A 12,719-nucleotide genomic window follows, 5' to 3' on the forward strand; every position below is an offset into this window, starting at 1 on the left:
TGCTCTGAACCTTTTGCGCAAATAAATACAAGTCCTTTTTGATTCCGAGGTCTGAGTCTCATTATTCCTGCAACAGAACAGCTTGCCACCAGAAGTTGTATTTGCTCCAACCCTGGAGCAAAAAACAGATTGGACAGCCATTTGTCTGAAAGGGTACCGGATCTCCTGCTGGAGGTTGGACTAGAAGACCTCCAAGGTCCCTTCCAACTCCTTGCCAAGGTCCCTTATTCTCCTTGCCTTCTGATAAGCATCGGTCCTTGTAAGGACTGGCCTTCCTCGTGTCCTTAGCTTTCCTTTTTGTTTTTTTAAATGTTGCCCTTGTCAATGATTCAACAAAACTGGGAAATGGAAAGCTAAAAATCTGAAGGGAAAGCTGGCTGGGAAAGAAAGAAAGAAAGAAAATGAAACACACATTTTTGAAATATATTTATGTATTTTAAGGCTTTCCTTGCGAAAGCTGTTGAAGCAAACCAGCCGAGGAAATCGAAAGCTAAAAGCCTGACGGGAAAGCTGGGTGGGAAAGAAAGAGAAACAGAGATCTTTGTTTTAATTTGTGTATTTTAAGGCTGTTCTTAACAACGTGTTGAAGCCAGCCAGCCAGCCTAGGAAATCGAAAGCTAAGAACCCGACAGGAAATCTGAATTGGAAAGAAAGAGAAATATGCAATTGTTTATTTTTTTGTTTTGTTTTAGGCATGTCCTTGCAGGTTATTTTAATAACCAGGCTAGGAAATCGAAAGCTAAAAGCTGAACAAAGAGAGCAGGCAGGAGCAACAGGCAATTTTACAGACTGTCTTTATGCTGTGTCTTTTTTTTTTTTTTTTTTGAGAGAGAGAGAGAGAGAGAAAGAGAGAGAGAAGGGCACTGAATGGCTTTCTTTGCAAACAAAGGATGCCCTTGGGAACAAATCCAAATATAACAAAAAGAGAGTGGGTGGGAAGCAAAAAAGGAAAGTTGTTTCATGGTTTTATGGAAACTTCCCTGGGCAAAGTTTGCATGCGGGTCTTCTCAGGCTTAACTCCTTTAGTATTTTACCTATTTTTTAAAATTACATTTCATTGACTTGACTTTACAGCTATTTGTCCAGAATGGCATATAGCAGTGATGGCTAACCTTTTTGCCGTCACGTGCTAAAAGTGGGGTGTATGTGTGTGTGTGTGTGTGGGGGGGGTTTCATGCGTGCGTGTGCCCATACCTGCCCCCACACACATGCGCACGTAATCCCTCCCTGCGCTTCTCCCACTTTTGGCACGCGATGGTACAGTGGGCCCGGTAGGCCCGTTTTTCGCCCTCCCCAGGCTCCAGTGGCTTTCTATTGTTAACAGTAATAATTTTGGATTCTTTATTGCAATTTTCTCTTATGGAGGCCTGCAGTATCAGCTGATCGCCAGCAGGTGGCAATAGCGCCGCCAGTGTGAGCTGATGGCCAGCAGGTGGCGATCTCTAGCTTTACAGGGATGCTGTGTGAATCTCTTCTATTTTTCTACCTTCAGGTGGGATCCGTACTGCGAAAGTTTTAAAGTAAAGAGTTTAAGGATTAATATACCTATTTTGTGGGAAAGCCCCCACCTCTATAAACTCTCCCCATACCACCCCCAAAAAAGGCAACGTCAGAATATTAGTTACGGGCATTACTTGCAATGCACTGCTTCTATTGGGTATTTTAAGGGTTAGGAGTTGGAAGGGACCTTGGAGATCTTCTAGTCCAACCCTTTGCTCAAGCAGAAGACCCTATACCATTCCAGACAAATGGTTATCCAGTCTCTTCTTAAAATCCTCCAGTGATGGAGCATCCACAACATCTGAAGGCAAGCTGTTCCATTGGTCGGTTGCTTTCACCGTTAGAAAATTTCTCCTTAGTTCTAGGTTGCTACTCTCCTTGATTAGTTTCCACCCATTGCTTCTTGTTCTATCCTCAGGTGCTTTGGAGAATAGCTTGACTCCCTCTTCTTTGCGGCCACCCCTTAGATATTGGAAGACTGCTATCATGTCTCCCCTGGTCCTTCTCTTCACTAGACTAGCCATGCCCAGTTCCTGCAACCGTTCTTCGTATGTGTTAGGATATGGTGTATGCCTAACAGGTTGTCCAGGCAATATATGGACAATATATGTGTTCTATGACTTGAACATGAATATGTATTCTATGACTTTAAGAAGTACTGCTGAGTCATTGTAATGCTGAGTCATTGTATCCTGATTGGATAAGCTCTGTTGTAACTGTATTTAAGAAGGGAGCTGAAATGTAGTCATTGATGATATGCTACCATCGTGTGTGGAGATGCTATCATCGTGGTTGGATATGCTACCATCGTGATCTGTTATCAGCGTGTATGTGCTGCTATTATTACCTACTGCTGTTTTGTATGGTAAGAAGACTTTTGTATCACTGGACTGATTTGAATGGCAAAGACTTGGATTGTTTAAAGACTATGAAATTGTTTTTCACGATAAAGTAAAAACTTTGATAAACCAGTTTGTATGTATTTTATTCATTGCTCTCAGCATCGTTTCCCTGTGCTCTACGCTCTGCTGGTTGGTCAACACAACAATATCCTTAACAGTATATTTTAGTCTCCAGTCCCCTCATCATCCTGGTTGCTCTTCTCTGCACTTTTTCTAGAGTCTCAACATCTTTTTTGTAGTGTGGTGACCAGAACTGGATGCAGTACTCTAGGTGTGGTCTTACTAAGGCTTTGTAAAGCAGTACTGATCCTTCATGTGATCTTGATTCTACCTCGCTATTAAATCAGGGGTTGCAAGACCAGATGGATGAATGTTGGAATGATGCACCGAGAAACGGAATGAAGCTGTATTGAAGATTTGTTTTTAACAAATTATCTCGTTTTAATTATTTTTTAAAATAAATAACTCATTTATAATTTGACTGACCCAAAATCCCCTGGTTGGTTTTCATAGTCTGAAATGAAAGTTGTTGGGTCCTAGAGCCAGTTGGGTCCTAGAGGAGCCTGGTGGCGCAGCAGACTAATAGCCTGTTATTATCATTCAGCTGCCTGCAATTACTGCTAGTTCGAATCTCGCCAGGCTCAAGATTGACTCAACCTTCCATCCTTTCTAAGGTAGGTAAATTGAGGACCCAGTTTGTGAGGGCAATAAGCTGACTTTGTATAAAAATATACAAAAGAATGAAGGCTATTGCTTAACGCATTGTAAGCCGCCCTGAGTCTCCGGAGAAGGGCGGCATATAAATCAAATTAAAATAAAAAATAAAAAAGAGGAGACAGTGAGTTCTAGTCCAGCCTTAAGCATGAAAACCAGTTGGGTGACTTAGGAGGTGGTGAGTTCTAGTCCTGCCTTAAGCATGAAAGCTAGTTGCGTCCTGGACCAATCACCAGGAGACAAGTGAGTTTTAGTCCCTCCTTAAACATGAAAACCAGCTGGGTGACTTTGAGCCAATCACCAGGAGGTAATGAGTTCTAGTCCTGCCCTTTTCTTTTTCTTTTTTTTAATTAGATTTATATGCCGCCCTTCTCCGGAGACTCAGGGCGGCTTACAATGCGCTAAGCAATAGCCTTCATACTTTTGTATATTTATACAAAGTCAGCTTATTGCCCCCACAAACTGGGTCCTCAATTTACCTACCTTAGAAAGGATGGAAGGCTGAGTCAACCTTGAGCCTGGTGAGATTCGAACCTGCAGTAATTGTAGGCAGCTGGTCTTAATAACAGGGTGCTACCAAGGCTCCTACCAAGCCTTAAGCATGAAAGCTAGTTGGGTTCTGGACCAATCACCAGGAGACAAGTGAGTTTTAGTCCCGCCTTAAACATGAAAACCAGCTGGGTGACTTTGAGCCAATCACCAGGAGTTAGTGAGTTCTAGTCCCACCTTAAGCATGAAAGCTGATTGGGTGACTTTGGGTCAATCACCAGGTGACTGTGAGTTCTTATCCTATCTTAGCCATGAAAGGAAGGTGGATGACTTTGGGCCAGTCCTTCTCTTTTAGCCCAGCCCACCTCACAGGGTTGTTGTTGGGAAAATCGCCACCTTGAGTTATTTCTAAATATAATGAAGGTGGGAGAAAGTAAAAATAAATGGAACAGTTTCACTGCACATCTCACCTTTCTGAAATCTTTTTTTCCCCCCTCCAGTTTTCTCACTGGTCTGTTGGTCGTGCGACGGAGTCGACTCGAACTGGGCCTGCTGGAGGTGGCAAATCTGTTCCGATCAGGACAACTACTGCGCCACCACATATACCGGCGCTGGGATTGGTACGTTACTTTGGCGGGGTTGAAATGGCAGGAATACCATATCACTTCCTCCAAGGGTTTGCCTGCTAAATCAGGGATCCCAAACCTTTGGGCCACGGCCTACTAGCGGGCTTTGGCCAGTTCACAACTGGGCCAGAGGTGGGTTTCAGCAGGTTCTGGAGAACCGGTAGGCGAAATTTTGAATAGTTTGGAGAACCGGTAAATACCACCTCTGATTGGCCCCTCCCCCAGCTATTCTCTGCCTCCCGAGTCCCAGCTGATCGGGAAGAAATGGGGATTTTGCAGTATCCTTCCCCTGCCACGCCCACCAAGCCACACCCACAGAACTGGTAGTAAAAACGTTTTGAAACCCACCAGTGAACCGGGCCATGTGAGTGGGGGAGGGGCTGGTGCGTGTCTGTTTGCGTGCGCGCAGTCCAGCTTACACAAGCGGCGGGCACCAGGGCTCGCAGCTCTACTCACGCACGCCCATCGCTCACGCAAAGGAAGCTGTGTGTGATGACCCGGGACAAAGCACGAAGGTCACGCAGCCAGCTGAGAGTTCAAACTCCCCTTTAATGCTCCAGATTTCCCCCACACACCCAAATGCTCCCACGTTCTTGGCAAGCTCCAGAGCAAAGCACACACACACACACACACACACACACACACACACACACACACACACACACAGGGCAGCCTCTGGCTGTGCCCAGTCCAGCAAAGCAAAGGAACAGGGAAAGGAGTCCACAAACCAAGGAACAAACGACAAGTCCACAAAGTCGGAAACAAGTCACCGAGTCCACAAAGTCAGGAAGAAGCAAGCAGTCCTGCCAACTGTCTATACCGGCACACCAAACTCTACCAATTCAGCATTTGTTTCCGACAAACTCCCCTCCCCACAGTGTCTCCATAAATCTCAGTCCTCAGGTGTGCCTTGTGAAGAAGGGCGGGGCACTCTCCTCCCGAGTTGTCGGGTCAGCCTGCGCTGTTCCCGACTTCTCTCCACTCTCCGTGCTCGGGGATTAGGAGGGGGCAGTCCTTGCTCATCGCCTGAGCTCCGTCGCTCCTCGTGTCCACTGCTTGCCCTCTCTCGATCATCCTGCCCCCGTTCCTCCCTGCTAACAAGCTGTCCCAATCCTGAGGGACCCTGGGACTGCCTTGGCCTGCTCCTCCCCACATTCCTCCGAAGCCAATGAAGCTGCCCTCTCGATCTCCAACTCCAGCTCGTCGTCCTCCTCAGATTCAGGCTCCAACGGCAGAATGACACTGTGTATGCAGGTGTGCCTACCCCTCGCACAAAACCATCCCCTCTTACCCTCCTTCTACCCCCCCGTGCCGAGCCACCAACCCAGAAAGTTTGGGAAACCCTGTGCTAGATCATACCCAGAACTGAGGGATGTTGTATTTTCTTCCCAACTCTTTATTTATTTAATTTTTTTGCTCTTGTCACTGTAAATATATGTGTCCCATTGTCACGTGGTCTCCTTTTTGCGACCTTCTGACAAGCCAAGTCAAAGGGGAAGCCAGATTCCCTTAACCATTGTGTTACCAACTTAAGAACTGCAGTGATTCGCTTAACGATGGTGGCAAGGAAGGTCGTAGAACGGGGCAAAAACCTATTTAATGGCTGTCTCGCTTAAAACAACGGGCTCAGTTGTGGTTTTATGTTGAAGGCTACCTATTTACTTCCAACCACGAAGGCTTTCTATTAACAAGAGCCTTGGTAGTACAGTGGTCTAAGGCACCCTGTTATTAAGCTGGTTATTAAGACCAGCTGCCTGCAATTACTGCAGGTTCGAATCTCGCCAAGGCTCAAGGTTGACTCAGCCTTCCATCCTTTCTAAGGTAGGTAAATTGAGGACCCAGTTTGTGGGGGCAATAAGCTGACTTTGTATAAATATACAAAAGTATATTTTGTATAAAGAGCCTGTAGTACAGTGGACTAAAGCACTGTTATTAACAACTGCTTGCAATTACTGCAAGTTCAAATCTCACCAGGCTCAAGGTTGACTCAGCCTTCCATCCTTTCTAAGGTAGGTAAAATGAGGACCCAGTTTGTGGGGGCAATAAGCTGACTTTGTATAAATATACAAAGTATGAAGGCTATTGCTTAGCGCATTGTAAGCCGCCCTGAGTCTTCGGAGAAGGGCGGCATATAAATCAAATTAAAACAAAAAACAAAAAACAATCTGTTGTTGTATGTGACTCGCAATAAGTCCACAAGTATCTTCTGTTCTTCCATAAACACTCGAAAGTTTGACCTTCTTTCTTATTTTTTTGCCCCCCCCTTTCCGGACAGGTGAATATTCCACGCAGTCGATCAGCAAGGGCTGCGTGCCGGTTTGCCCCCAAGGCGGGATCAATATTGGCATTGCGGCTGTGTCGGTCAGCTGCTGTTCCTCGTTTTTGTGCAACACCAACGGGGCCAACAGCATCCAAATCAACCACCTGGTGTTGGCCTTGGCTACGCTCGCCAGTTTCTTCTATCTCTTTGGATCCAGGCTGTGAGGGATTACGCCCTCCCTCTGGCTGCATCGAGCGGCCCAACGAGGCCCAGAAATCATGTCTCGAGAATGCAAGTTCGACTGCTCTGTTTTTTTAATCTGAGATTTTATTAGGTTTACGGAAATACTTTTTTGTTTGTTTGTGTTTTCTAGCATCGCTTGGGGTTGTCGGGAGGTGGAGGCACAGCTATATATATATAAAAAAGGGAATCTTTGGGCCATAAATTCTCCATTGAGCTTTTTTTAAGGCGTGTGGACTCCTGGGAGTTGACGTCCACACATCTTAACACCAATGAGATCTAGAAACACTGCTCCTAAGGCTGCTGTGGCAAAGTTTGGAATCGTTACAGAGGCCTTAAAATGTTTTTGCTCGGGTGAGAAGATACGCAGCTTTGGATGAAGGTCTGTTATGCAAATGCATTTTTGTCTGTTACATTCACTCTGTTAACATTTGAACTCATTAAAATGTATTACATTTTGCATTAAGCACGATTGTGAGACGGTGCCATAGGCTTTTTGAATGGAATAAACATTTTGATTCATAACAACGCCCTTTCTCGTTTCTTCTTCCTTTCCTCGCACATGTCGCGCTACGGTTTTTCAGGATCGTGTTTTATTTAGGGTGCCGATTATTCGATCTTTTATTGACGTGCCCTGTTCTCTGGGGAGCCCCGACAAAAATCAATAGACACACTCCACATAGGGGTGGGGGCACTTTCTGCCTCCACTAGTGTCTGTATGATATATGTGCCAATGGCTTGCAAATACTTGACACACACAGTTACATAGGAACCTGGTAGTCTTTTAGTCCAACCCTCTACTCAAGCCAGGAGATCTTACTCCCCATGCTGGTTAAATGTTTATCCACTCTATTTGTGAAAACCTCCAGTGATGGATGTCTGTAGAGATTCTCCGTCATCCAGGTCACGGTTGTCCCAAAGGTGCTTCTTATTTATTTATTTTTATTTATTTATTTTTCAAAATTTATATGCCGCCCTTCTCCCGTAGGACTCACAAGATAAAAACAATACAACAATGCAATACTAAAATTAGTCAATTTAAAAATCCCCAAAGGATTAAAAAGTCTCGCAACAGATCAGATCAATTTGCTGAAAAAAGCCATGTCTTCAGCTCGGCGCGGAAAGTGCAGAGGTCGGGGGCCGTCCGGAGCCCATTCCAGAGGGTTGGTGCGACCACAGAGAACGCCCTCATCCTGGGGATTGCCAGCTGACATTGTCTGGCCGACGGCACCCGGAGGAGGGCAGCCCTATGTGAGCGCACTGGTCGGTGGGAGGCCGGTAGGAGGTGGTCCTACAAGTACCCCCGGGCCCATGCCCTGAAGGGCTTTATAGGTGAGTACCAGCACCTTGAAGTGGATCCGAAGAGCCACCGGCAGCCAGTGCAGCTCGTGCAGGAGAGGTGTTACACGGGAGTAACAGGCTCCCGTAACTACCCGCGCGGCCGCATTCTGGACTAGCTGGAGCCTCCGGGTGAACCCCAAGGACAGCCCCATGTAGAGGGCATTGCAGTAATCCAGCCGAGAAATAATGAGCATGAGTGACTGTACGGAGGGCATCCCTGTCTAGGAAAGGGTGTAACTGGCGCACCAGGCGGACCTGTGCAAAAGCCCCCCCTTGTCACGGCCGTCAGATGATTCACCAAGGACAGCCGTGAATCAAGGAGGACACCAAGATTACGAATCCTTTCAGAGGGAGTAAGCAACTCCCCCACCCCCCATCGAAAGTGAAACTTTCAAGAGGCAACTGGACTTTCTGGTTTTTTTTCTTTAAAGACCTGTTGCTTCTCATCCAAGAAGCTTCTTCAGCTCTGACTGGATGGTGGGGAATGGAAGGATTGGTACTCCTTGCAGGCAGCTGGTCATTTGCATCCTTTTAGAGGGTCATTGAGGCTACTTGGAGGTTTATCTGTGTCCTCGGGGTCACCTGAGTGGTGCAAATGGGTGTAGAAGCTGTTGAAAGGACTGTGTTGTAGACTGGAGATAGATGATGTCGTATCCCCTCCCCCTCATTTGAGAGAGAGAGCTGTTCAATTTGGAAATAGATGGCCTCTTTGACCCCTCTATCACACCAGCGGTCCTCTCTAACATGGACTCTGCTATCTTCAAAAGAGCTACCTTTGTCTTTTAAATGCAGCTTTGTCAGAGTATGCAGCAATCCAACCAGCATGCAAGTAAATAATTCAGCAGGATTCATCTATAAAAGAAACTTCTTTATATACAATAATATAAATCATGATGCATGTATACAATACCCATGCAGCAGAAGCCAGAACCAGAAATTGCAGAAGCACAGAACAACAGAAACTATAATGCAAGGACAGTACGCACAGTACTGGAAAGAGAAAAATCAACCACCAGAAGAGCTTACAATTAAGAAAACACTCGAGTGCGCAGAGATGACTAAATTAACTTATGAATTAAATGATGAAAAGTCAGTTTACTATATGGTGTGGGAAAGGTGGTACAAGTGGTGCATGATAAAAGGAAAGAAAGATCTAAAGGTGTGTTAAATATTGGTTAAAAGTGAGTTAAAATGTCACCAAGTATTATTTATTATTTATGTAAATAGTTAAAACACTGCACATCCGATACAAATTGAAAATGTATATTATATTTATGTGTTTTATGTTATTGTTTGAATGTTTGTTTGTTTTTCCTTTTTATTTCTTTTTTGTTCTTTAAAAAATCTCAATAAAATTTCTATATAAAAAAAAAAAGAAATTGCAGAAGCACAGAACAACAGAAACTATAATGCAAGGACAAACCAACATATAATACACATACATATGTGTGTGTGTGTGTGTGTATATATATATATATATACACACACACACATATATATACAGATCAGTCAAGCTAAGCGATGCCCAGGCTCTGAGCCATCTCAACAGACCCTGTTTCTTAGCCACCAGACAGTTCCCATTGACTGACGTTGTTATGGCTATCCCAGCTCATAATTTCTTATACACTGACAAACTTCCATTCCCCACCATCCGATCAGAGCTGAAGAAGCTTCTTGGATGAGAAGCGAAATGTCTTCAAAGAAAAATAAAACCTGAAAATCCAGTTGTCTCTTGGGAAAGCACCTTTGGGATTCCAGTGATGGAGCACTCACAGCTTCTTGAAGTCATGCCATTGCACTGATCAGATGTTCTCACGGTCAGGAAAATTATCTTTTTTAGGTTGGATCTCTCTTTAACAAGCTTCCATCTGTTACTTCTTGTCCTGCCCTCAGGTGTTACGACACAGGTCACCCAAGCAGAGGCAGGCATCTGTAATGTCCTTTATTGCTGTGTTAAATTCCACAACGAACGGCCCTACAATGGCTGGTAAGGTCCACCCCAAAACTTCTCTGAAGGCAGCCACTCGCAGACCCACGAACAAAACCCAGTAAGCCACAAATCACTTTGCAAAAGTGGAGAGGAAGTCCAAAGACAAGATAAAAGCTCACTGGACAAGGTCCAGAGAAGTCCATGAGGCACGAAACACGAGTCAAAGCTGAGTTTTTCCAAATCCTCTGTGTGTGTTTGTGTGTGTGTGAGTGCATGCCAAAGCAAATAATTGTTCCCAACAAAGACAAACTTCCCCCAGCCTCTGCTTAAGTCAACCCAAGCCAGGTGTTCCTTATGAGGAGCGGGTGGCCTCCTCACCAGCAACCTCGCAGGCCTCCTTTCAGCTTGCCTCCGCTCTATTCTCTGTGCCCTCGGATCGAGTGGGGGAGGCAGCTGTTCCTCCTCAGAGGGGATTTGCTGCCTATCAGCACCACTGCCTGTCTGATCCTCCCCTGTGTCTCTCAGGGCAGGCAGCTCTCCATCTGGTCGACCACCTGAGGGGCCTGGGACAGCATCATCCTCAGTCCCTGGCCTCTCCAGCGTTCCAGGGAAGACATCCCATCCTGGTTCCAACTCCTCCTCCTCCAAATCGCGATCCGATGGGGCTATGATATCCTTTGGAGGACAAGACAATCCCTTCTTCTCTTGATAGCCCCTCAAGGATTGGAAGAGAGTTAAAATGTCCCCCTTAATCCTTCTCTTCTATAGGCTATCTAATATCTATTTCCCTCCATTGTTTATCAAAAGATTTACCCTCCAGATCCTTCATTATCTTCTCTACACACCTTCTAAGGCCGTGATGGGGAACCTATGGCACGCGTGACGGAAGTGGCATGCAGAGCCATCTCTTCGGACATGCCAGCCGTCACCCGTTGCTCTTTGGGGTTCCGGCGTGAAGACCAGATGACTGGCGCGCATTGTGCACGCTGGAAAGCGGAAGTTCAGCTTCCCAGCACGCGTCATATCGTCACCGCTACCGGCTCGGGAGAACCGGGCCGAACCGGGAGGAACCCACCACTGGTGGAGGGACAATATACGGTACGGTGGAGGAGAGAAAGGCTTTGCTCACCATCCATCCTGTCCTCGTGACCGCTTGTCTGGACTACTGCAATACGCTCTACGTGGGGCTGACCTTGAAGAGCGTTCAGAACCTTCCAACTTGTGCGGAGTACGGTTGCGTGGGTAGTAAAGGCTACTGTATTTTTATTTTGTAGTCCTCGACTTGCAACGGTCCATTTAGTGACCGTTCAAAGTGACAACGGCACTGGGAAAAAAGGGGACGCGTGACCATTTTTCACACTTAACGGCCATTGCAGCCTCCCCAGGGTCACGTGATCAAAATCCGGACACTTAGCACCTGCCTCATAGTTATGACGGTCCCAGTGTCCCGGGGTCATGGGATTCCTTTTTGCGACCTTCTGCCAAGCGAAGTCCATGGGGAAACCAGATTCACTTAGCAACCCTGCTACTAATTATTTTGTTTTTTAATTTGATTTATATGCCGCCTTTCTCCGGAGACTCAGGGCGGCTTACAATGCGCTAAGCAATAGCCTTCATCCTTTTTGTATATTTATACAAAGTCAGCTTATTGCCCCCACAAACTGGGTCCTCAATTTACCCACCTTAGAAAGGATGGAAGGCTGAGTCGACCTTGAGCCTGGCGAGATTCGAACTTACAGTAATTGCAGGCAGCTGGATGTTAATAACAGTGCTTTAGTCTGCTGCGCCACCAGGCTCCCTATTTAATGACTGCAGTGATTCACTTAACAGCGGTGGCAAGGAAGATTGTCAAAGGAGGCAAAACTCACTGAACAAATGTTTCCCTTAGCAACCATTTAAATATGAGCCAGCTGTGTGCAGCAGCTGCCAAAAAAGCCAACACAGTTCTGGGCTGCATAAACAGAGGGATAGAATCAAGATCACGTGAAGTGTTAATACCGCTTTATAATTCCTTGGTAAGGCCACACTTGGAATATTGCATCCAGTTTTGGTCGCCACGATGTAAAAAAGATGTGGAGACTCTAGAAAGAGTGCAGAGAAGAGCAAGGAAGAGGATTAGGGGACTGGAGGCTAAAACATATGAAGAACGGTTGCAGGAACTGGGTGTGTCTAGTTTAATGAAAAGGAGGACTAGGGGAGACATGAGAGCAGTCTTCCGATATCTCAGGGGCTGCCACAAAGAAGAGGGAGTCAAGCTATTCTCCAAATCACCTGAGGGTAGAACAAGAAGCAACAGGTGTGATGGAAATACATAATCAATATAATCATTCTATGCAAAACAAAATGGAGTTGGTATTGTTTCTAAAATGTGTATTGTTTCTGCAATGCTTTATACAAGAAATAGAATTATAAGCTGTTTTGAAAAGTATAAGCTTTTACAGATAAATAAGCTAGACGTGTCAAAACCGCAAAATGCCAGCTGTAACCGCAAGTCGAAGAGCAAAAGTTAACTAGGCTAAGAGCTGGAAAGAAACCGGAAAAGGAGAAGGGAGGAGGGAGATAGGACGAGTGCTTAAGCAGGATTCTATGCTGAAGAACAAAGATATACTTTTAGGAGCTTTGAAGAAGAAATGTTTTAAGCAGGAAAAAGGGAGTGGGGAGGAAGTGGAGTTTTGTGTGAATGATAAATTGATCAATGTTGTAACTGCTGTTCACTT

The 12,719-nt window shown here is 45.6% G+C and overlaps 1 protein-coding gene across 2 annotated transcripts in view; it reads left to right on the forward strand.

The window, feature by feature from the left end:
• The window catches only part of LOC139315568 (lymphocyte antigen 6E-like), a 30,217-nt gene extending 22,958 nt beyond the window's left edge, over nt 1-7,259 (forward strand). For both annotated transcript variants that reach the window (XM_070941958.1, XM_070941959.1), the window contains exons 2-3: nt 4,106-4,225; nt 6,507-7,259. In XM_070941958.1, coding sequence (XP_070798059.1) covers nt 4,106-4,225; nt 6,507-6,715 — 329 coding nt within the window. In that variant the 3' untranslated portion in view covers nt 6,716-7,259. The remainder of the gene's footprint in view (nt 1-4,105; nt 4,226-6,506) is intronic.
• Nucleotides 7,260-12,719: the final 5,460 nt, after the last annotated feature.

This window comes from Pituophis catenifer, unplaced genomic scaffold, assembly GCF_029215685.1.
Source record: "Pituophis catenifer annectens isolate HBS135680 unplaced genomic scaffold, rPitCat1.0.hap2 SCAF_3, whole genome shotgun sequence".
Lineage (NCBI taxonomy): Eukaryota > Metazoa > Chordata > Lepidosauria > Squamata > Colubridae > Pituophis > Pituophis catenifer.